Genomic DNA, 24248 nt, shown 5'->3' on the forward strand with positions numbered 1-24248 from the left:
TCACCTGTGCTGATCAGAGCTCCACACTGGCCAAACAGGAAATGAAATTTAAAAGTTCGCGGGGCTTTTCCTGTCTACCTGGCCAGTGCATCCGAGTTGAGATTGCTGTCCAGAGCGGTCACAATGGTGCACTGTGGGATACTGCCCGGAGGCCAATACTGTCGATTTGCGGCCACACTAACCCTAATCCGATATGGTAATACCGATTTTAGCGCTACTCCTCTCGTTGGGGAGGAGTACAGAAACCGATCTAAAGAGCCCTTTATATCTATATAAAGGGCCTCGTTGTGTAGACGGGTACCGCGTTAAATCGGTTTAACGCTGCTAAAATCGGTTTAAACGCGTAGTGTAGACCAGGCCTCTATTACAGTACTTTAGAGCAGTGCTTCTCAAAGCCAGTCCACCGCTTGTTCAGGGAAAGCCCCTGGCAGGCCGTGCCAGTTTGTTTACCTGCTGCATCCATAGGTTCGGCCGATCGCAGCTCCTGCTGGCGACAGTTTGCCGCTCCAGGCCAATGGGGGCTGCAGGAAGTGGCGTGGGCTGAGGGATGTGCTGGCCGCCCTTCCTGCAGCCCCCATTGGTCTGGAGCAGCGAACCACGGCCAGTGGGAGCCACGATTGGATGAACCTGCGGACGCAGCAGGTAAACAAACTGGCCCGGACCACCAGGGGCTTTCCCTGAACAAGCGGCAGCGCAACTATGAGAAGCACTGCTTTAGAGTGCTTTGTATACAGGTGAGTCTGATCCTGCCATCCTTATGTAAGGCCGAAGGACCCCGGTCATCAGTGGGTGGGATCAAACCTGGGACCTCTGGAGCTTGGTGCCTGAGCCTCTACTGCATGAGCTAAAAGCCACCTGACTGTTAGCTAAGGCTGTAGAGAAGACTCGTTTTATCTCTCTCTCTAAGATGGTCTCACTGCCACTAGATGGGACAGAGCACCACACCCAGCATTTTGGGGCCACATCCTTCACAGTGAAGCCAAGAAGAGAGAAAACAAAAGTACCCTTTTTTGACTGCCTGATCCTTAAGCCCTCCAGACAAAAGGTCAGTCCCCAATATAAATTAGAGCAATCATCAGCTACCATTCCCTCTCCTACACTTAGCATAATGATGCTCACTGCTCAGGTGCAACAGAGATGGTAATTGGTGTGAGGGCAGGATGAACGGGTTTAAATCCATTCAGAACAGCTTCCAATCTTCATTGTAGTTATAGCTTGAAGCATGAGCAGAGTTTCTAGTGAGAAATGAGCCTGTGCGATTCTCCAGGAAGTAATAGGATCTCCTAAGATCACTGAGTCTATCTCCATTGCAATTCCATACGGAGGACAGGACAGAGCACATGTTAAACTGACACCATACTGCATTTATTCTTAGCCAAGAGGCTTAGAAGAAGCCATGGCAATTCTGAAAGAAACTGAATGGAACGTTAGTTTTTAAACATTTGAAAAATGTGTTAAGAAACTGAATCCCTCCCCCACCTTTCTGTCTTTTACCACATCCCGTTGAACTCTCTCATCCTCACTCAGTGGCCTCTCCTACCTCTCTGATCTCATTTCCTCCTTCTTCCTTTCACTCCCTGTATTCCCTCTCTCTTTACTGTTTCCTTCCACTAGAACTCCCATTCTCAGCTTGAAACACTTTCCCCCATCCATTCCACCAAACACATTCTTTCTCCCACCTCAAACCCTTTTCTCCCAGGAATCTTTCGTACCTTGTTCTCCTTCCTATCTCTTCCCCTGAACTGTGCTACCACATCTTTTCTTGTCTTTGGCTGTCTCATATTAAACTCTTTTTGCCAGATCATCAAAAGCACCATTAAATTTACAGCACTGTACCTGTTATTATTAGTTGTAATGATGACATGCGTGCTGTTGAATTGATTTGCGCTCTAGTGGGAGTGTATTTCCAGTTACTGTCACAGTAAATGGCAGAAGTGTTAGGACTTAATCCTGCCCCATTAAAGTCCATGGGAGTTTTGCCATTGACTTCAGCAGGAGTAGGGCCTTAGTGCATAAATGCTATCATGACCTGATTACAATGTATATCCATTTCCCTCTAATGGATTAATTCAGAGCTGCTCGGCTATGTGTCACAGACCCTATACTGCTGCGAAAGAATCTCCTTTTGCTGTGCTTCTGAGGCAGGAAGATCTAAGTTACATCCCTGACGCTAGCTGGAAGTGCCAAAGGACTATTGTATGCAGCATAGTGGCAACAATGAAGTTCTAGGCAGCTACTGATGTTTCACTCTATATTTATACCAAGGGTGTGAAAACATGAGCTGAAATTATTTTCTATTTCTGAAGTATGTTGGTACCTGTGCACACCATTTAAATGGAGATAGAAACTGCTGAATTCAACATAATATTTCCCTTGAAGTGTAAGTATATAATAATTACAGCCCTGTGATATCACACCTGTGAGGATAATACCCACAGTGTGTGTGTAATTGCTGTATTGCCTCCCCCATGTTCAGCAGTAGCCAAACCTCCCATGGATAGTTTGCTGCATCCCTAGGACAACAAACAGATCTGAAAGATGTGAACTAAAAAGTTAATGTTCTTGATACTAAGCACTTGATAGAAAGCAAACATTGCTCCTCCGTGCTGTCTCCTCTTTCTAGAGGAGCTAATAACAGCACAGAGCAATTTTGTTTCATAGTCAAATTTGCAGTAAGATACTTTATTTACATAGCTGCAGACCAAAATTGAAACCCTGAAACATTTTCTCCACAGCTAACTAAAGAGCAGAGGCCTAGTTCTTTCACTCTTACTCCTGTTAAGCAGTACCTTATTACTAGAGCTGAGCAAATAATTTTTTTCATTTCAGTGGCCAAAAAAAAATAATTGTTTCATTTCAAAATGAAATTGATTTTTTTCCATTTGTTTGTTTGTTTTGTTTGTTTCTCTCATCAAATGAAAAACTAAAAAAAATTTGTTCAGGTTGAATGAATCATTTGCACGTGATTTTGAAATGACATTTTCTAAATGTCATGTTGATTCAAAGCCAAATGTTTCAAAAATGGTGAAACAAACCATTAATATTTCTGATTCCCCTCTCCCCCCTCTTTTTTTTTTTTTGGCTGAAACTTAAATCAACCCAAATTCATGAATAGTTTTGGTGACTCTCAAAATGCATTTTTGGCACCTCTCAAAATGCATTTTTTGGCAAATTTGCTATTTGCCAAAAAACATTTTGCCCAGATCTTCTTATGCCACAGTAGTGCCATTGAAAGCAGCAGGACTGCTCCTGGAGAATACTGCTACTCATTCTGAGTGAGAGTATCAAAGTCTACCCCTAAGAAAATGCAGCACAGGAAAGGGAATAAATGTAACATGTACTTGAAAACACTAGTGGGAGTTAGACTCTATTTTAATGCTGTTGATGGATTGCTTACTTCGGCACACCTTGAGCTCCCCCAAATCCTGCCCTGGAACAGTGGTGATTTAAATAAAATGGAACCCTGATCCCAAGGACCAGTTGGATTTTGCAAGAACCAAAACACAGCCTCCCTTTCCAATCTCCATATTAACCCCATTGAAATAGGAACATAAGAATTGCCATACTGGATCAGACCAAAGTCCTTCTAATCCTGTCTCTGAGAGTAGCCAGCACCAAGTACTTCGGAGAAAGGTACAAGATACTGCTTCAGTAGGCGGATGCTGGATAATCTTCCCCACAGGAAAGTCTCTCCTAACTCCTGATAATCAGAGATTGTTTTAAGACATGATCTTGAGGGTTTATGTCCATTTCAAAACTCTTTTTTTCTTTTTAGTAGATACTATTTTATAAATTTGGAGATGGCTGTCATTCATATAAATGTCCAGTCCCTCTCTGAATCTTGCTAAATTCTAAGCCTCCGTAGCATCATTTGGCAATGAGTTCCACAGTCTCATTATGTGTTGTGTGAAAAAGTATTTCCTTTTATCAGTGGGGCTGCTCCAATACTATAGGGAAATTATTTTGCAGCTTTGGGTGATAAGGACTGGGATTCACAGTCCAATCTTGGGGGGGGGGAAAGAAACGTATTGTCTAACCAAACCACTGAACCAGCATATATTAATTTAGTTTCAGATTCCTCCATGTGAAATGTTTCTTTTCCCCTAAAGGCCCTCAGAAGAAGGATCGTGGAGATTTCACATTCCATTGTTCCTGTGAAAGGATTATAACTTATAGGTGACCCTTACAGCTAAAGAAAACAGTGAACCAAGTCACTTACATCTGACCTTTAGAGTGGCTGCTGTGACATCATTACTGTTACAATTTTACACAAGATTAGGCATGTAATTATCTGTTAAATAGTGAAGGGTGGCTTGGATTGCCCAGCTAATGGAGCAGGCAGTATTAATGATATCACATATGGGTAGCTCCAAGGCACTGGCATTCTGAAACATTCTGAAATCCCTTAAAATTTTCCAGAGAAAAAGACCTCTCCTTCCTTCCCATACACCCTTCTGTGCACTGCAGCCACCCCCCTCCACTTTGAAGGCTGCCATCACAAAGCCTTCACTCTGACTAGGTGAGTCAGAAGATGTCTAGCTCCTGTGGTGATGCTGCTACTGTTCATCCTACCGGAGAAGGACAGTATAACGAATGCAGGCAGCATGAGCTGTATATCACCTCGACAGTATGCTCAACTGTGTTTAGTTTAGAGCAAAGTCTGTGATAACCAAGCTCCTCCAGGTCTCCCAATGACTATAGCAGTGGTTTAGGCTATATCAGCACAGCGTCCAGTTGGTCCAGCTGCGTCACTCAGTACTTTTAGTTTTAGCCGTTCACACACCATGTGCAACTTTACCTTTCAGCAAGTGACACCAACAGGAGTGATAGGACTGTGTGTGAACAGAACCTTAGAGGCCTTCCTCTTGAAGATTTCAATAAGTCCTCACAACTGCTTCATATGTACAGACTGAGTAAACTGAGGCGCAGAGGGCCAGGTTTCAGTTTATAAAAGTGGACACTAAATATGGTACTGAATGCCAAAATTTTCTGTTTGCTAGCTGATGTCCCCAATGTTAGAGGCTATTTTAGTCAACCTGAGTGTCACAGGGCTTGTCCACACTTAAAACACTACAGCAGCACAGCCGCACCGTTTTAGTGCATCAGTGTAGACACTACCTACACAAATGGGAGGGGTTCCCCATCAGCATAGGTAATCCACCTCCCAGAGAGGCAGTAGCTGCACTTCCATCGGCCTAGCAGTGTCTACACAGGGATTTAGGTCAGCTTAACAACACCATTGAGGGGTGTGGATTTGTCACACTCCTGAGCGACGTATTTATGTTAACCTCATTTTCTAATGTAGACCATGCCTTACCCATGGCTGCACAGTGAGTCAGTAGTAGAGCCAAGAATAGGACCCAGGAGTCCTGTATCCCAAGTTCTCTACTCTGATGGCCAGGGGCACTGGGACAATGTGTACAGTGGGGGTGCTGAGAGCCATTGAACCAAACTGTAAACCCTATATATAATGGAAACCACTTCAAGCCAGAGGGTGAAGTAGCACCCCCAGCACCTCTAGTTCCAGCACCTATGCTGACCACTTGAAAACTCTCCTTAATGGGTCATCATATTGATTAGATGCTGGTAGCTAATATTTTGACCTCCAAGCCATAGTTATTTTAGTCACAACTTCCTTTTCTTATATATTGTTCCTCTAATACTTGACTATGGTTTTTTGCTCAGGTGAAAAGGAAAGAAAAGACTGTTTAAGTGTTCAGATACCACAGTGACAAGCATCAGGGGTTAAAGTAAGGAGACTGGGAGAACACATCTTCCTTTCTTCTTCCTTGCTTGTTTAAGCAGTGCTCTTCCTCCTCTTTGGCTGGTGCAAAGAGCTCCCCTTCCTGCCTAATCTGTGTCCATCCATGACTGTGATACAAAGACTTAGATTATTTATTTATTTTGTGGTAGCTTCAAGGAGCCCAGTGATGGACCATGATCCTAGTGTACCAGGCACTGTACAATGCAGAACAAAAAGATGGTCCCTGCCCCAGAGTCACAGATGGATTTTATTCATTTCAGTGTGATTTTGAGAGTGCTCAGTGCTAACAATGGGGCACGGAGCACTTGCCAAAAGGCCAACTCACTGGTACATTGTAGCTTTTTATGATGTCACCCAAGGCCTAAATAGGCAGAATGTTTTGGTGGTGGTTTTTAGAGAAGGGCCTCCTTCTCTCTAAATTTCAAGCCTCCTTCCCACTCCTCTGCAAAGTTTGGAGTGAAAAGACCCAGGATTTTTGTTTGCCCCGTTCCTGGCACGGGGTCCAGCTGTGAAATTCTGATCCAAATCCAGATTTGGATTCCAGCCCTCTCACACGCCAAGCTGAATTTCAGCTCAGATCCAGCTCTGGTTTTTTCCCTCCAAATCCATCTCAGTCAGTTCTGAGCATTCACCCAGGTTCACAGCTAGGCAAGTACATGAATCAGCCCTTTGTGTGATGGTGGCGTGACAGCATTTTTTTTTTACACAAGCAGCGCTCTGGAATGCCTGTGCACCCTCACTGGAAACCACAAACAGCTGCGTTTATTTCTCAGTGAGCTAGGGAATGGCCACTGAGATACAAAAAGGTTCTACATTAAGACACTTAGAATCCAGACTATTTCATTTTTATTATTAAGTCCTGCTCCATAGTGCGATAAATGCACACGGTGCTTTACAAATCATAGAATGAGCTATGGCCTCTGCCCAAAGGGACTTCACAATCGAAGGCCCGATCTGGTGAGATGCTGAGCATCATTAAGTCACCTGTTTGTAAGGATAAGCATTCAGAACCAATTGAGATATAGTTAGGCTGGGAAGGATTAGCTTTTTATCTGTGAATGTTAGTAACGCTGATTTTACCATATGCACACAAAGCAACAAAAAATATTTCAGTTGATAAATAAAATAGGCAAAATAAGAAAAAAATCTTCTAGAGAACTTATTAGGGATTGATTTAAGGGTATTTACTTTGTATACTTTGACAGGTGAGGTTGACAATTTATGCTTTAACAGTTAAAAGTTTTAACTCTTTGAATCTCAACATCTACTGTCATTAAATAATTGTCTGACAACTCCCGCACCACAATCCCACAACTGTGAAAATTTAAATCAATAAAAAAAATGCTTAAAAATAAACATCCATCAAAATTATAAAGAAGTAAATTGGATCCCGGCAAACCTCATTATAGATGAATTAACAAAGAGAGGAGTGAGTCCAAACCAAATCCCTAGATCAAAACTCCTTTACATTTCCCCCCTCTTTAAATCTTAAGCTCTGAAAATGAAATGCTACTGGTATCATGCCCTGCCACAGAAAAGAGAAAGCCCTGTGCAGCAGTTGTGTTCAGGGAGTGTTTAGGGAAATCGCTGATTAGAAGGCAGTAGGAGGAAGCTATGGCAGGAGGAGGACAGAGAGCCTGCTTGGCAGACATGAAGTGGGAGGTTGTGCCAGGCTGGCGGTGGGTTGGGGGTATGAAAGAAAGCACAAATCTTAGAGTGGGAGCATTTGCTAAAGGGAGTGTAGATTAAGGAGACGGTAGGAGGAAATTAATTGGAGCCCATTTAAAAAACAAAGTCCTTGTTCTGCTTCTAAGACAACCATGACTCTATCAGCTAAGCAGGTTTGGAACAATAAATCCTTTTAAAGCCTGTAGTGATATCAGATACACTTCCAAAAGAATAAATAGCTCCAGGTGCTGCAACTCTGTCTGTACTCAGGCACGGTACCCACTGAGAGTTTTGACTGATTTAGGGTTGCAGGACTGAAATCTGTTAGTCTTTAAGGTGCCACCAGATTCCTTGTTGTTTTTGTGGGTACAGCCTAACACAGCTACTCCCTGATACTTGTAACAGATACATAACCTCTTAATTAACATACATCAGGTTGATATGCTGGGGAAAAGGTATAATGCTGGCAGAGACTCTCACCAGAAAGATCAGCCTGTGGATGGTCTTCGCCTGATCTTATTAATCATGTTTATTACATTAGTGCCTAAGAGCCAGCTAAGAATCCTGGCGATGAAAGAGTTAATCCATTATATGAGCAATAGAAAAAGGAAAACAAACTGTCCTCAACATTTATTCTGCATGCATCAATGGAGCACCTCGTGAAGTTGCTATGCTTCTCTCAAGCCGCGCCAATCAGAATGCCAGCTGGGAGAGGGACTGTAACTGCAGTTAGATTTAACTACGAGTTTGGTGACAGATCAATGCATTCTGAATACACCATGGGCTCACGTAATTAGTTAAAACCTATAGCTGCTTCGAACAAATGTATCAAGAGGTCTTGGGACAGGGAGGAAAGCAGGCAAAAGTGATGGGAACAGCAAAAGATTCCAGCCTATTGTTTAGCCAGCGCTTGGAGTTCACTCCAAGGTGAAGTTTTCATTTTCCAGAGTGTGTGATCCAACAGCAAAGCAAGCGTTTGTCCAGGCAGTAAAGCACAGGCAAGGAAACGACATCTTATCTCTGATGTGAGTCAGTGCTAGCAAAACAAATGAGAGAGAGAGAGAGAAAAAAGTAGAAGATAAAGCTCCTGGAAGGGAACAGAGAGGGCATCTCTGTTACTTTACATATCGCCTCGAATAATCAGAAGGTCCACCTCCTCGGACCAGAGCCCACTGAGCACTGCCAAATGGATAGGAATCCAGGCCCGGGAACTTAGCATGATGGACACAACATGGTCAAATGAATACTGACAGAGACTATTCCTCTCCTTCTAGGTCGTTCCGTCATCCCTCCAAGACCTCCACAGTAAGGAAAGGCACCACTGGGCAATCCTCTAAGATGTTTATTTGGACCAGTGGCCGGACCTCCACATCTTACAGACATGACGAGAAAAGGTAAACTGCAATGGCACTTATTGTGTTTTGTGGTTTTTAAACTGGGGTCTCTCTGAAGCGTCAGACCCTGGCCTTCCCAAGGTGTTGTGAAGTGGGAGGAGAGAAGGATGCAGGAGGCCATTGCCCCCAAGTGTTCCCCTGCTAGAGACTTCTAGGATAGAATTGCTTGATAAATGGAGGGGGTTTCTGGTGCAGCATCCCCAAAAGGGGTCTGATCAGACATGCTGGAGGTGTGTTTAAGGTCTTTCTTGCCCCACCCCCACCCCTGTCACTAGCACTTGGAGTTCAGTTCTGAGGCTGGCACACCCTGAACCTTTTTTACAGATGTGCTAGTCACCACACATGAGCACAACCCCACCACCAGCACCAAGGCTAGAAACGACGTTCTGTTTTCTGCAAGCAGCATGTTTCCAGCTACCATTGCTTGAGCAACACTCTCCCCCAACACTTTGGCTGTCCAGCCAGAATGCCACCCTAAATAAATTCCATGCATCTCACTGATACGATGCACATGCTGAAATTAGAGAGTTGTCATAGATGAGGGGTGTGTGTGTGTGTGTGTGTGTGTGTGTGTGTGTGTGTGTGTGTGTGTGTGTGTGTAAATAGAGAGGATGTTCAGTACAGTATTAGATTTTTGTTTTGTAATTTTGACAGATGTGTTAATTTTAAGCATTTTTTTCAATTTTTGTTTCCAATTTAAATGTTCACAGTTGTGTAAAATTATGGGTTTCAAGCATTTTTTCAGTTTTTATCAATTTAAATTTTCACAGAAATTATGGGAGGTGGTCAGACAATAATTATGTAATGGCAGTAGCCGAGATTCAAAAAATTAAAGCTTTATAACCATTAATACACAGATTGTCAACATCACGTCAAAATATACAAAATAAATATCCTGAAATCAAACTGTAATAAGTTCTCAAGCAGAATTTTTCTTACTTGTCTATCTGTAAATTTAAATAGAAATATTTGTGTCAGTTGTGCGTGTGCAGCAAAATCAATGTTTGCCGACATTTACCGATACAAATCTAAGGCCATGTCTACATCTAAAGTTTTGCAGCGCTGGTTGTTACAGCTGTATTAGTACAGCTGTATAGGGCCAGCGCTGCAGAGTGGCCACACTTACAGCAACCAGCGCTGCAAGTGGTGTTAGATGTGGCCACACTGCAGCGCTGTTGGGCGGCTTCAAGGGGGGTTCCGGGAACACGAGAGCAAACCGGGAAAGGAGACCCGCTTCGCCGCGGTTTGCTCTCTCGTTCCCGGAGCCACCCAGCAAACCGCAGGGAAGGAGACCTGCTTGCTCGGGGCTCTGGGAACGAGAGAGCAAACCGGGAAAGGAGACCCGCTTCGCCGCGGTTTGCTCTCTCGTTCCCGGAGCCACCCAGCAAACCGCAGGGAAGGAGACCTGCTTGCTCGGGGCTCTGGGAACGAGAGAGCAAACCGGGGAAGGAGACCCGCTTCGCCGCGGTTTGCTCTCGCGTTCCCGGAGCCACCCAGCAAACCGCAGGGAAGGAGACCTGCTTGCTCTGGGCTCCGGGAACGAGAGAGCAAACCGGGGAAGGAGACCCGCTTCGCCGCGGTTTGCTCTCTCGTTCCCGGAGCCACCCAGCAAACCGCAGGGAAGGAGACCTGCTTGCTCGGGGCTCTGGGAACGAGAGAGCAAACCGGGGAAGGAGACCCGCTTCGCCGCGGTTTGCTCTCTCGTTCCCGGAGCCACCCAGCAAACCGCAGGGAAGGAGACCTGCTTGCTCGGGGCTCTGGGAACGAGAGAGCAAACCGGGAAAGGAGACCCGCTTCGCCGCGGTTTGCTCTCTCGTTCCCGGAGCCACCCAGCAAACCGCAGGGAAGGAGACCTGCTTGCTCGGGGCTCTGGGAACGAGAGAGCAAACCGGGAAAGGAGACCCGCTTCGCCGCGGTTTGCTCTCTCGTTCCCGGAGCCACCCAGCAAACCCCAGGGAAGGAGACCTGCTTGCTCGGGGCTCTGGGAACGAGAGAGCAAACCGGGAAAGGAGACCCGCATCGCCGCGGTTTGCTCTCTCGTTCCCGGAGCCACCCAGCAAACCGCAGGGAAGGAGACCTGCTTGCTCGGGGCTCTGGGAACGAGAGAGCAAACCGGGGAAGGAGACCCGCTTCGCCGCGGTTTGCTCTCGCGTTCCCGGAGCCACCCAGCAAACCGCAGGGAAGGAGACCTGCTTGCTCTGGGCTCCGGGAACGAGAGAGCAAACCGGGAAAGGAGACCAGCTTGATTACCAGAGGCTTCCTCCTTCCACGGAGGTCAAGAAAAGCGCTGGTAAGTGTCTACATTGGATTACCAGCGCTGGATCACCAGCGCTGGATCCTCTACACCCGAGACAAAACGGGAGTACGGCCAGCGCTGCAAACAGGGAGTTGCAGCGCTGGTGGTGCCCTGCAGATGTGTACACCTTCAAAGTTGCAGCGCTGTAACTCCCTCACCAGCGCTGCAACTTTCTGATGTAGACAAGCCCTAATCCTTCCAAGCCTATATGTATTGCACAATCACTTAGGGCCTGAGAGTGAGCTAATTATTATGAAAAGGCCAGTTCATTTGAGTGGTGCTGGTGGAGGGGATCGGTTGAAGGAGACAAAGGAATAGAGCAAATTACTAGAGTTCCGTCAGCAGCTGGGAATTACATACGAGAGAATGAAAGGGAAGGAGGGGAGAGGTTTAAAGTCCATAGACAAAGGCAGTGCTCAGTTGGGAATGAAAGAAGTTAAATAGCACTGATGAGAGAACAATTGTCTGCTAGTGCCCAGCCTCATCCCTCCAAAACCTCTCCTGTTTGTAGTGAGATTTGCCAGGCGACCTGTCTCACTGCCACTCAGATGCATTTCCCTTTTTTCTCTTCCTTTTTTCTCTCTCCTCCATCCCCCTTTCACTGGCTGTTAAATGTAATCACAAAAAAATCAGCTCTTGCTGAAGCAAAAACAAAGGTAAATGTATCTACAACCCCAGTGGGTTCTACTGGGATATTACTGTGGCTAATTGACCTCTGCTATGGAAAATGTGCATGTGGGGTATGGTACTCAACCTGCACCAAACCTACTGAGCACTCACTTTGGTGCTGAAGTGGGAGCAGAGCTCTTCTGAAAATCTGGCCCCATGTGGATCCTGTGCTGTTTTGAAAATCTGGTCCTATATAGCTGTATTTTTGTAAAATATTTAGGGGGAGATTTTCAAAGGCAAAGAGGCCAGTATTGCACCCAATTCCTATTGACTACCAGTGGGATTATGGCATTTTCAAAGGCACTTCCCTTTGTGCCTTTGAAAACATCCCCCTTATATACTTATTGGTCTGAAAAAATACATTCTTCTGTATTCATACCCAGAACTGGAAAGGGCTGTTCAAGGTTAGCCTTGTTATAGACATTTACAGGAGATCTGATTTAATGAGCCCCACACAACTCCCACGGGCTCCCACTGATGTTGTCAGTACTCAGCACTTTTGACAATCAGACCCTTCGTACTATGCTGCAAAGAGACACAAACAGTCAGTTCTTTCCGGCACTAGGTAGTTATTCAGCAGTCAATGCCACCTGCATCCAGGGTCGGATACACGCTGTAACACAGCAGCACAGATAATCCAGGAGTCTGAGGGAGTGAGACACTGTCTACAGTATGCCTTGATTACATTCATTATGTTCTGCTTCATAAGGAAACAGCAGCAATATGGGCCCAATGCTATTTCTATTCAGTTCAATGGGCAGGGTGACCAGATGTCCCGTTTGCAAGCCCGACTACAGGTGTCTTGACTTTTTTTTAAAAAACAGGCAAATTTTCCCATATTTTCTATCTCTCCCCCCACCCCCATCAGTACTGGTGGGTCCTGCTGCTGGCTGGATCCCAGCTCACCAGCTGCCCACCCACCAGTGGTGAGTGGGGGGGGGGGTCCAATGGCCAATGATGGGGGTGGGTGTGCAAGGCTGGAGGCAGGGCAAAGCTGGCCACTCCCCCTGCTGGTCCATCAACACAGCCCCCGCTGCGTGCCGGCTCTGGCCAGCAGGACCCTGCCCCCCATCCCATTTCCGGACGGCACTGGCTGTGCACTGTGAGCTGCAGTGGCTGGTGAGTGCAGGCACGCGCCAGGTTTCAGCCAGTTACGTGTCGCATAGGGTGCACACCCATCAGCCCTTTACGTGCTCCCCCTCTCGCTATCTTCTCCCTGCTTTGCCCCTTCACACACACCTCAGCCCCACCGTTCCTCCATATCCCTCTCCCACAGTGGGGCATGTCTGGCTCCCAGCGCTGTGCAGAGAACCAGCCCCTGGTTGGAGTGCTCAGCTCACCAACAGCTTGGCTGGCAGGTTCCTTCATAGAATCATAGAATATTAGGGTTGGAAGAGACCTCAGGAGTTCATCTAGTCCAACCTCCTACTCAAAGCAGGACCAGTGCCAACTAAATCATCCCAGCCAGGGCTTTGTCAAGCTGGACCTTAGAAACCTCTAAAGATGGGCCGGCGCCCTGGAAAGCCCAAGATCCTTTGGCCCAGGGAACCGGCCTGAAGGAGCCAAGCCCTGCATGTGCCAAAGCCCCGCACAGCACTAGCACAGTGAAGCATCTCTGCCCCTCAGCTCAGCTCTGGAGTGGTGAGGGGGAAGCGATTTCCAGCCTGGTCATGCCCCAAACCTGCAGGCTCCGCAGCAGCCCCCAGGGCAGGGGCTTAGCACCCTGTTCTCCCACCCACTCTGGTTCCTTCTCCCAGGGAGCACGGGGCTGCTCCATCCTCTAGGCACCCTTCCCTGCTGAGCCACCTCTCTGGCTGGGTTTGCTGAAGCCTCTGCAGTCAGATTCCCTGGGCCCTGGTGCACAATGCATCCTTAAGGCTTAACCCCTTCTTGCCCGCTCTGTAGCCGAGAGACAGAAGGCAGCTGGGTTATGTCAGTGGCCAGCAGCAGCCTGGAGGTGTTATCTGTCTTGCGACATGGTGTGGGCAGGAAGGGACAAGCTGCTTCCAAATGTGGGGAGGTGGGGCAAGGGGGAGAGAGAGATTAGCTGTGCAAAGACATGGGCCAGGTCAGTCGTCCCGTGTGTGAGAGAGGTGTACGGGAGAGTGTGTGTGTGTCACCTCTCCCCTTGTGAACCCTAAAGCCTTAAAGATAAGGAAGTAAATAAAAAGAATCCCACTACGCAGTATTTCTTTTTCACAGGGGCTCAGTCAACTTGATGTTAATTTGAATATTTGTACTGCATAGTTCTGATTGATTGTCATTGAACTCTCCTGAATATGAGTAATTTTACCAGGTGCTCTGTATTTAGCATAGGGAAATATGTTCACCCTATCAATGGGAGTTTTGCCATTGGCTTCAGTGGGAGCAATTAATGGCCTTCTGTGATCAGCTTCTGCCATTACACATACGACAGTACCCTTCCTATCTCTCGTTGCACTGGCACTACTGTAATTACCATTGCTGCTTTTGACACAACTGATCTGGGTTAATTTCCCAGTCATCTCTGTACACCCATATCTAAGGTGCTGTTAGAGCCATGAAAGTAATATATGATATTCTGTGAGAGTGAATGGGACGGAATAGAAAACTGAAATCAGAGCATCTCAACTATGGTCTCAGAAATACAAAAGGAGAGGAGTTAATGGAGTGCTAGCAGGAGGAACTCTATGCTTTGCAGTGATTTTAGTGCATACCAGGTCACCTGCAAAATCATCATGAATTATAGAGAAACAACCCCCCAAAATGATCCCGTCATAGAAATTTGTTTTTCAGACATCATACAGGGAGATTATGGGATGGAGCAATAAGATGCTTGCATAACAAAACCCCACAACCACAGCTTTTTGAGGGGGCATATCTTCAAAAATAAGCACCTAACGCTCTGATCCTGCAAACATTTTTATGCACCTGAGCAACTTTACACAGGAGTAGGCTACTGTCATGTAAAGTTACTCACAGGTATAAGTATTTGAAGGATTAAGGCCTGAAACTGCATATAATGCACGCTCATTTAGCTGTTGTTGTTGTTTTCAAATGTCACCCTTTGAATTTTGGGAGCCCTAAAGAAGGCTGTTTAAGCCCTCGCTCATTTCTCAATTCTCTTCTATTATTTTTAGCCCAAGTTCCTTTGCTTGGCAAACCTGAGGAATGTCTTTTTTGGGGGTTTATGTGATCTTGTTTGGCCTGATCTAAAGCCCATTGAATTCAATGGCAGCCATTCTATAGACTTCAATAGGCTTTGACTCAGGCCCTCAGATGAGTTTGCTTGTGTTGCTGAGCATTTAGCACCGGGAACCTTGCTGGTGATATGGAGGTTTGGATTGACCTCTACATTCAAGGATTTCAGGTACTCATGCCTGGCATGAAGTAATTTGAATGATATCTGCATAACAACTGTGATGTCAGAGAACTGAATCAGGATTCAAAGTCATTTGGAATAATACAAGCACGTATGTATTCCCATCTGACATCTGCATGACCATGCTGTCAGATTAGGAAGTCTCAGAATTAACTGTCAGAGGGGCAGCTGTGTTAGTCTGGATCTGTAAAAGCAGCAAAGAGTCCTGTGGCACCTTATAGACTAACAGACGTATTGGAGCATGAGCTTTCGTGGATGAATACCCATTTCGTCAGATGCATGTCATTCATCCCTCTAGAACACCATGCTATTCCTTTTTAAAAGGTATAATATGAACCCCTCTCTAACGTATGTGACAAATTCAGCATATGCACAGGAGCACTGATACGACCACACCCTCAAGTCAGAAGACCAGACCCCTCAGACCTTAGTGTGTAGAAGGGTGCATTTGGCAGGTCCCCTCCTATCCAGGAGCTGCTCCATGCACCAACACACCAAGCGCGTGCTTGGGGCAGCAAGCCACTGGGGGCGCTCTGCCGGTCGCCGCGAGGGCGGCAGGCAGGCTGCCTTCGGCAGCTTGCCTGTGGAGGGTCCACTGGTCCCGCGACTTCAGCAGACCTCCCGCAGGTGTGCCTGCGGAGGGTCCAATGGTCCTGTGGCTTCGGCGGACCTCTCACAGCTTCGGCGGACCTCCCACAGGCACGCCTGCCTGAGGTCCGCCGAAGCCGCGGGACCAGCGGACCCTCTGCAGGCAAGCCACCAAAGTCAGCCTGCCTGCAGTGCTTGGGGCGGCAAAATGCCTAGAGCCGCCCTTGCTCCTATCACTGAGGCTGGTGCTAAGAGGATGTAGTGTCCTTTTTGATGGAGAAAGAACAGTTCTTGACTGTAATGAGTATAAATAGGATTCTTTTTTCAAGCCACTAGATTCTGACAGACTCTGAAGATCTCCTTGTCTCTCTAGTTCCCAGACTGCCAAAACGTAGCCTGTGCTGCCTAGTTTCATTGCACAGGGTCTCCCTAAGCTCTTGCCTGGACTCAGATATCATATAAGGAACTGCTAATTACACTGCAGAGATATTGGGAATTGAGAGGAAGAGATTCCCTCTGTTCTACCCCCATCCTACTCAACACAGCCATGTGTAATTTTCCTCTCATAGCAGTCACATCAGAGTGTCAAGTATCAAAGGGGTAGCCGTGTTAGTCTGGATCTGTAACAGCAGCAAAGAATCCTTATAAACTAACAGACGTTTTGGAGCATGAGCTTTCATGGGAGCATCCGACAAAGTGGGTGTTCACTCACGAAAGCTCGTGCTCCAAAATGTCTATAAGGTGCCACAGGACTCTTTGCTCACATCAGAGTGTGCAGTCATCCGAGCTGCATCAGATGAGAGCCATTTGACAGGAGAACCTGGGGATTTATCAAATGGAAATGGCAACTCAGAAACAGTAGGAGGAGCAAAGACCTTTTGTCCACCTGGGCTCATTTACATTAAGTTCTTTTGTACACGGGGAGAGAGAGGACCTGGGAGAACTCATGCTCTCATGTCTAGGACTTTAAAAAAAACAATTAGACATATGGGGAGTTATCATATGAGCTCAGTTATTAGAGTGAATCATCAAGATGTACTGGCTGGGATGCATTGATCTGTGACTCCATTTATACACACCACAGTAGTGAGTTCATTGTGTCCATGCAGCAACAGGACAGCACTGGCCTTACCATGAGGCAAACTGAGGTGGACGCCTCAGGTGCCAGACTGTGGGGGGATGCCACTAGGACCCAGAGTGTAGAAAATTGTGTCTGTTGATGGTGCATATATATTCTCTCTGCTCTAGATGCACAAAGATGGTGGAGTGCTGTGCTGGTGGAAGGAGGACACAAGAGACATAACAGGCAGGCAGGAGAAAAGGTGAGAAGGAATAACAGAAAGCAGCAGGAGCTGCAGGGAGAGAGAGGAGGAGGAGCCTCTTATGTACCTCTGTAGCACCCCCAGGAGCCTGGACTGATTGACACCAGCTTCTCAGGGAGCTTCCTGTTTCTTGCTGCTTCTCTGAACCCACTTGAGGAGAACAGGCAGTCAACTGAAGTAGTAGGAGCCAGTTAGGCCCTTAAGACGCTGATATCTTCCTTCACTCAGGCCCTGCTACCAGCCTGCTTATTTGTCCCCTTCAATTGAGTGTTAAGAGCCACTATAACTAGCACAAAACAGCAGTCATAAAAGAAGAAAACACCCCTCTGGGGCAGCATTCAGAAAAAGAAAGAAAGCAAAGGAAGCTTTTCTATCTAAGCAGAGAGGAGCTCTCCTGAGATACCTAGACACAAATGTTCACGGTGAGCCTTCCGGCACCAGTGAGGATGTGAGTGGTGAGGAGATGCCTGATCTTCCAGTTAGTCAGAGTGCAGGTGATCTGGCAGCTACTGAAGCATCCATATCTCCATCTCAAATGGATGTAACCATGGACCTTCCTGAAGAAAAGTGTAGATCAGAGAAGACTGTGGTGGAGGCACAAGGAACAGCTGCTGCTGAGTTTAGTTCCTTAAGTCTAGATAATCCAGGACTGCGGACCCACTTGAGCAGTAGACTGAGGGACTTCCTTGTAGTGCATGGGCCACAGCAAGTGAAAAATTTCATGTTCCCCAAAGACAATGAATATAGAAGTTTCCATCCGACACTTTACTGGTGTGAAATCCCCAATGGTGACAAAGTGGAGAGGCCATGACTTATGTACTCAAAAACCCAGAATGCTGCATACCGTTTTTTTTGCAAACTCTTCCAGTCTAATGTTCCAGCCACATTGGGTTCTACAGGAACAAAGGACTGGAAAAATCTGGCTAGAAATCTGGTATGCCGTGAGAAGGCAGCAAATCACCAGAGAGCATTCCATAAGTTGAAAGAGCTTGAGATGAGACTAAGGTTAAAAGCCACCATAGATGATCAGCATCAAGAGAAGATTGCATCTGAGTCTCTTTACTGGCAAAATGTTCTGAAAAGGCTCATTGCCATTGTGAGAATGCTTGCTACCCAAAACCTAGCACTGCATGGCACTTCAGATCAGCTGTCTGTGCCAAACAATGGAAACTTCCTTAAAATGGTGGAGCTGATGGTTAAGTTTGATGCACTACTCCAGGAGCATCTAAGAAGAGTCACCACCTAAGAAATATACACACACCACTTAGGGTGACCAGAGAGCAAATTTGAAATATCGGGACAGGGAGTAGGGGTAATAGGAGCCTATATAAGAAAAAGACCCCAAAATTGGGACTGTCCTTATAAAATCAGGACATCTGGTCACCCTAACACCACTAGCTTGGAAAAACAATTCAAAATGAGATCATACAGTTACTGGCAACAAAAGTCAAACAGACGATTGTGGCAAATCTGAAGTCAGCAAGATATTACTCTGTTATTCTGGACTGCACACTTAACATCAGCCATACAGAACAAATGACTTTAATGGTGTGTTTTGTAAAAACAACAGAACCTAGTGAAAATGTCCCTGCAATGGTGACTGTCAGAGAGCATTTTCTAGAATGTATTGACATTGATGATACTACAGGAGCTGGTATGACAAATGTGCTTCTTAAAAAGTTGGAAGATACGGGAATTGCGATAGCTGACATGAGAGGTCAGGGCTACAATAATGGTGCCAACATGAGAGGAAAGAACAGAGGAGTGCAGGAAAGAACATGGATCCGAGAATTAAACCCTCAAGCTTTTTTTGTCCCATGCAGTTCTCATTCATTAAACTTGGTGGTCAGTGATGCAGCATCAGCTTCTAGTGAGGCTGCTGAATTTTTTCATGTAACTCAAAGCATCTATATATTTTTCTCTGCATCAACTCATTGATGGCAAATTTTGAAGCAACATAGAATCATAGACTTTAAGTTCATAAGGGACCATTATGATCATCTAGTCTGACCTCCTGCACAATGCAGGCCACAGAATCTCACCCACCCACTCCTGTATCAAACCTGTGTCTGAGCCTTTGATGTCCTCAAATCATAGTTTAAAGACTTCAAGATGCAGAGAATCTTCCAGCAAGTGACCTGTGCCCCACACTGCAGAGGAAGGTGAAGAACCTTCAGGGCCTCTGCCAATCTGCTCTGGAGGAAAATTCCTTCCCAATCCCAAATATGGCAATCAGTTAAACCCTGAGCATGTGGGCAAGACTCATGAGCCAGACACCCAGGAAATAATTTTCTGTAGTAACTCAGATCCCACCCCATCTAACAACCCATCACAGTCCATTGGGCATATTTACCTGCTAATAATCAAAGATGAATTAATTGCCAAAATTAGGCTATCCCTTCATACCATCCCCTCCATAAACTTATCAAGCTTAGTCTTGAAGCCAGGTGTCTTTTGCCCCCACTACTCCCCTTGGAAGGCTGTTCCAGAACTACACTCCTCTGATGGTTAGAAACCTTCATCTAATTTCAAGTCTAAACTTCCTGATGGCCTGTTGATATCCATTTGTTCTTGTGTCCACACTGGTACTGAGCTTAAATAATTCCTCTCCCTCTCTGGTATTTATTCCCCTGATATATTTGTAGTGAGCAATCATATCTCCCCTCAGCCTTCTTTTGGTTAGGCTAAACAAGCCAAGCTCTTTGAGTCTCCTTTCATAAGACAGGTTTTCCATTCCTCAGATCATCCTAGTAGCCCTTCTCTGTACCTGTTCCAGTTTGAATTCATCCTTCTTAAACATGGGAGACCAGAACTGCACACAGTATTCCAGATGAGGTCTCACCAGTGCCTTGTATAACAGTACTTACAACTCCTTATCTCTACTGGAAATACTTCGCCTAATGCATCCCAAGACCGCATTAGCTTTTTTCACAGCCATATCACATTGGCGGCTCATAGTCATCCTGTGATCAACCAATACTCCGAGGTCCTTCTCCTCCTCTGTTACTTCCAACAGATGCGTTCCCAGCTTATAACAATAATTCTTGTTATTAATCCCTAAATGTATGACCTTGCACTTTTCACTATTAAATTTCATCCTACTACTATTACTCCAGTTTACATCTGGGAACATCCTCTCTGACACTGAAACCACTGAGTGCCACACGATGGGAAAGTCAAGCGGAGGCGATAAAGCCTATCAAACACCAAGTTGGGAAGATAGATGATGCCATATATGTCATTATGGAGGATAATGCTATGATAGGAACCTTTCGTGAGAGAACAGTGACAGAGGGAAATGGAATCACCAGAAACATATATAACTTCAAATTTCTGTGTGGCTTAGTGTTGTGGTATGACATACTGTTTGAAATAAATATTGTAAGCAAGAGACTCCAAGGTGTTGACCTTGATATATCTGGAGCAATGGAACAACTGGATAAAGCAAAGTCATACCTACAGTCTTACCAGTCAGATGAAGGATTTCAAAACGTTCTGAAGAGCGCACAGAAGTTGACAGAGGAACTTCACACTGAAGCTATTTTCCCACCCATTTAAGAATACAAGAGTCACCAAAGAAGACGACATTTTGATTACAAGGCACGGGATAATCCCATAAGAGACCCCAACAACAATTCAAAGTTGAATTCTTTAACGAGGTGCTAGATTGTGCAATACCGTCAGTTGAAGAACATTTCATGCAGCTCAAGGAACACAGCAGTGTATTTGGGATGTTGTATGATATTCCAAAACTCCTCACTATACCTGAAGAAGACCTGCACCAGCAATGCAGGGCACTAGAGTCAGTACTGACACATGATGACATGCGTGATATTGATGCGAGCGATTTAGGTGATGAACTGAAAGCCATTTCAAGATACATTTCAGCAGGATCAACTCCAAAGGCTGTTCTGGAATATATGTGCACAAATAAGATGATTACCCTCTTTCCAAATGCTTTTGTTGCTGCGCATACTTCTAACACTTCCTGTAACAGTTGCCAGAGGAGAACACAGCTTCTCCATGCTGAAGTTTATAAAAACACATCTACGCTCCACAATGACACAAGAGAGGCTGGTCAGCCTTGCAACCATCTCAATAGAGCATGAGCTGGCCCAGACTGTGGACCTTCAGAAAGCAGTTCAAATCTTTGTAACCAAGAAGGCACGGAAAGCACCACTTTGATTATTCAAACAGATAAAAATGCCAGTGTTTACTGTGCAGAAAAGAAAAGTTACATTTGCTGTTCAGACATTTGAAAGTTAAGTGTTATTAAAAAATTTTTGAACAAGGCACTTTAAGTTCTTAGTTCTCCTTTATTGGAGTAGGTAGGAGAGTAGTACAATGAGAGGAGTAGAACAGGAAGAAGGCAGAACTGAGACCTTTCAAAGTTTTGGCCCAAGCGAGGGGGCATGAGGGCATCATTTGAGCTCTCCGCCTCAGGTGCCAAAATGTTGTGGGCCGGCCCTGCAACAGAAACAGAAATCAGCTGCCTAAGAATAGCTCTCTATCAGTGCGGTGAGAGCAGCTCCTCCACTGTGCTAATAGGTCACATCTGACAAATCCCACGCAGCAGAGAGGCACATATTACACACATGCCCAAACCAGTCCATCACAAAGCCACAAACTACAGAGTGGATTTTAGTAGGATTGTCCACTGTGTTGACCTAAAGGACAGTTTCCCCATAAAATAACTTTGCTACTCCAGCTGAAATGAGGGAGTGGTGCTTCTGCTGGAGGCAGGACATGCTGCTTATGGGTTAGATTGTGATTTGGACTACACACCTACACAGGGGAGTCAGATGGGGGTAAGATCTCCCATTACTCCACTGCGCAGGCTAGCCAGGCATTAAGTGAGGGTTCACAGATGTAAACAGGTGCTACATACCATCTGACTGCTTCCACTGCAAAAGATGGGCAGGGAATGTAGGGAGTGCACAGATTTGTGGCTCCACCCCCTTCTACTCTTTCTGGTTGGTGCAGGGAGAGCATCAGAATTTTCTGCTGGTATCAACCAGCAGCAAGTTCCCCCACTAACCCCCTGGAGCAAGGGGAAAGTAGGGGAAGAATTGTGACTTAGTGCTGTATCTCCTGGAGCTTCTGTGTGAGATGGGGCATCTGACACACCACCACAGTCTCAGATCCGTGCCTCAAGTTACCCAGACTCACTTACAGCAGCAGTTCAGGGGATGAAGACATCACATAAAATGCATCAAATTCCATCTTTTTCAGGGCTTTTCATCAGCAATGGCAACAGAAAAATAGTTGTCAATGCTTCTGGAATGACTTCATCAGCAGATGTTTATTCTCTGTGGCCCTGGAGTCTTGAAAACATAACTGGAAAACTTTCCCCACACACACTGCTCAGTTTTCCAGTCACCTTATAGGTAGATTGTTTCTACAACATACCTTATAGTCCATCTTTTTACCTTTCATTGCACACTTCTTGGCTACAGGCCACATGGGAAACATTTGTAACTATTTTCAATTAGCTGTTTGTTTTTAAATCATCCATTTAAATCACTTTTATGTTCTGGTGACATTACAGACTGATTGCACTGTGTCTGGTTTACGTCTGCAGACTGACATAAGTCATGCTGTGTGATTGGCTAACGTTCTGGAACTGTATGACTATGGGTACCTTATCGCTTGCTTTCATTTGGAAGCAATGCATATCTTAATAGCAGCTATCAGAGTTAAATACATTTTGATAAATAATAATAGGAGTGTAACATTTGACTATTATTTTACATCAGTTCTTTGACAGCAACAGCATCCAATAAAATCACAAAAGATTCCCCACACTGCCAAAGAAAATCTCAAGAGGCTGAATTACTGTTTAGTTTCCAGTGAAGGAAATAGTAGCAAGTCTTTAAGGAACCAGGTTTTATAGAGAAACCCTGGAAATCTAAGGAAGTAAATTAGAAGTGAACTCATAAACTTGGGAAAGAAAGTTGTTATCTGGAGACAGTAATGACTAGAAACACTCCCCCAAAAAATAGTTGGCATGTCAGTAGTAATAGAAGAAACTTGAGAGATGGGGTGAAATCCTAGCCCTGTTGAAGTCAATGGCAAAACACCCATTGATCTCAGTGGAACCAGAATTTCACCCGTTGTATTTTAGGTAAGTTGAAATGTTTGAGAGTTTCTAGCAAGATCTGGGCAAAACTTTTGCTGCAAAAACACCAAACCGCATGCGCCTTTTCGGGTTTTGGTTCTCACTATAAACTCAAACTCAGTTTAGATTCATCAAAAGTATTGCAAATGTTTGGGAATCTGTGGTCAAAATTATTGTCCTGTTTCTAGTGGACGTGGGGGTCCCATTTATGATTTTTCCATCAAAACCATTCTTTTTAAAATGACTGCAGTATTATCCCTATATAACGCTGTTGGAAATTGCTGTGTTTGATCTATTAATGTAGATTACATGCTACTGGGTTTTTTTAATAAGAACAAGTGAAACTTGATAGTTTCAGCTTAGATGAGTTGCAGGTTTGTTAGAGCCCAAAATAATGCTCATTCTGATACTGCTCACCTGCCATTTTGCAGACAGTAGAAGACAAACTACTTCCAGGTGGTACTACTATGGCCATTTTATGGTGATGCCAGGGCTCAAAGGATGCGGCTTACATGCATCAAGTGCTGCCTGGAAGATTCAAAAGAATTTGAACAAAAAACACAGAAGCTTATGATCAGCTTCAGGTCTGTAAGTACATTTTAAACCCACGAAGTTTGAGTGTGTTTAAAATGTACTCAAGTACATCCCTCCCCTGTCACTGTGTCCCTGTGACCTTTGAATCATCAAAGGCTTGGAAATGAAAGGACATAGGAAGTGAAAAGGACTCTCTCAGCTGGAGGCGAGAATAGTTTGTATTTTTCTTAATTGCAGGGGGAAAGTAGCTTTGGTGGATAATTTTCAGATAGGGTATTAATTGTAATGCATAAGATGTATTCCCATGAGTTACATTTTAAAAATAGAAAATAAAGGCATGATCCAAAGACCATGGAAGTCAGTGGAAAGACTTCCATTGTCATCCATGTGCTTTGAATCAGACTCCTCTACTAACCCATAGGCAAATGAGAAAGAATGTGTTATGAGGTCCCCTCAGACATTTTGGGTGGATATTGTCTTCTGGCCTGGCTACTATAATGAATTTAGGCCTGAAGAAAACACCCAGCAAAATGC

The 24248-nt window shown here is 45.3% G+C and overlaps 1 protein-coding gene across 8 annotated transcripts in view; it reads left to right on the top strand.

The window, feature by feature from the left end:
* Window positions 1-24248, top strand: part of LOC127057248 (calcium-activated potassium channel subunit beta-2) — a 268310-nt gene that overhangs the window by 225502 nt on the left and 18560 nt on the right. For all 8 annotated transcript variants that reach the window (XM_050966139.1, XM_050966141.1, XM_050966144.1 and 5 more), the window contains one exon: window positions 8707-8826. In XM_050966139.1, the coding sequence (XP_050822096.1) occupies window positions 8707-8826 (120 nt within the window). The remainder of the gene's footprint in view (window positions 1-8706; window positions 8827-24248) is intronic.

The sequence above is a fragment of the Gopherus flavomarginatus genome, chromosome 8 (assembly GCF_025201925.1).
Source record: "Gopherus flavomarginatus isolate rGopFla2 chromosome 8, rGopFla2.mat.asm, whole genome shotgun sequence".
Classification (NCBI taxonomy): Eukaryota; Metazoa; Chordata; order Testudines; family Testudinidae; genus Gopherus; species Gopherus flavomarginatus.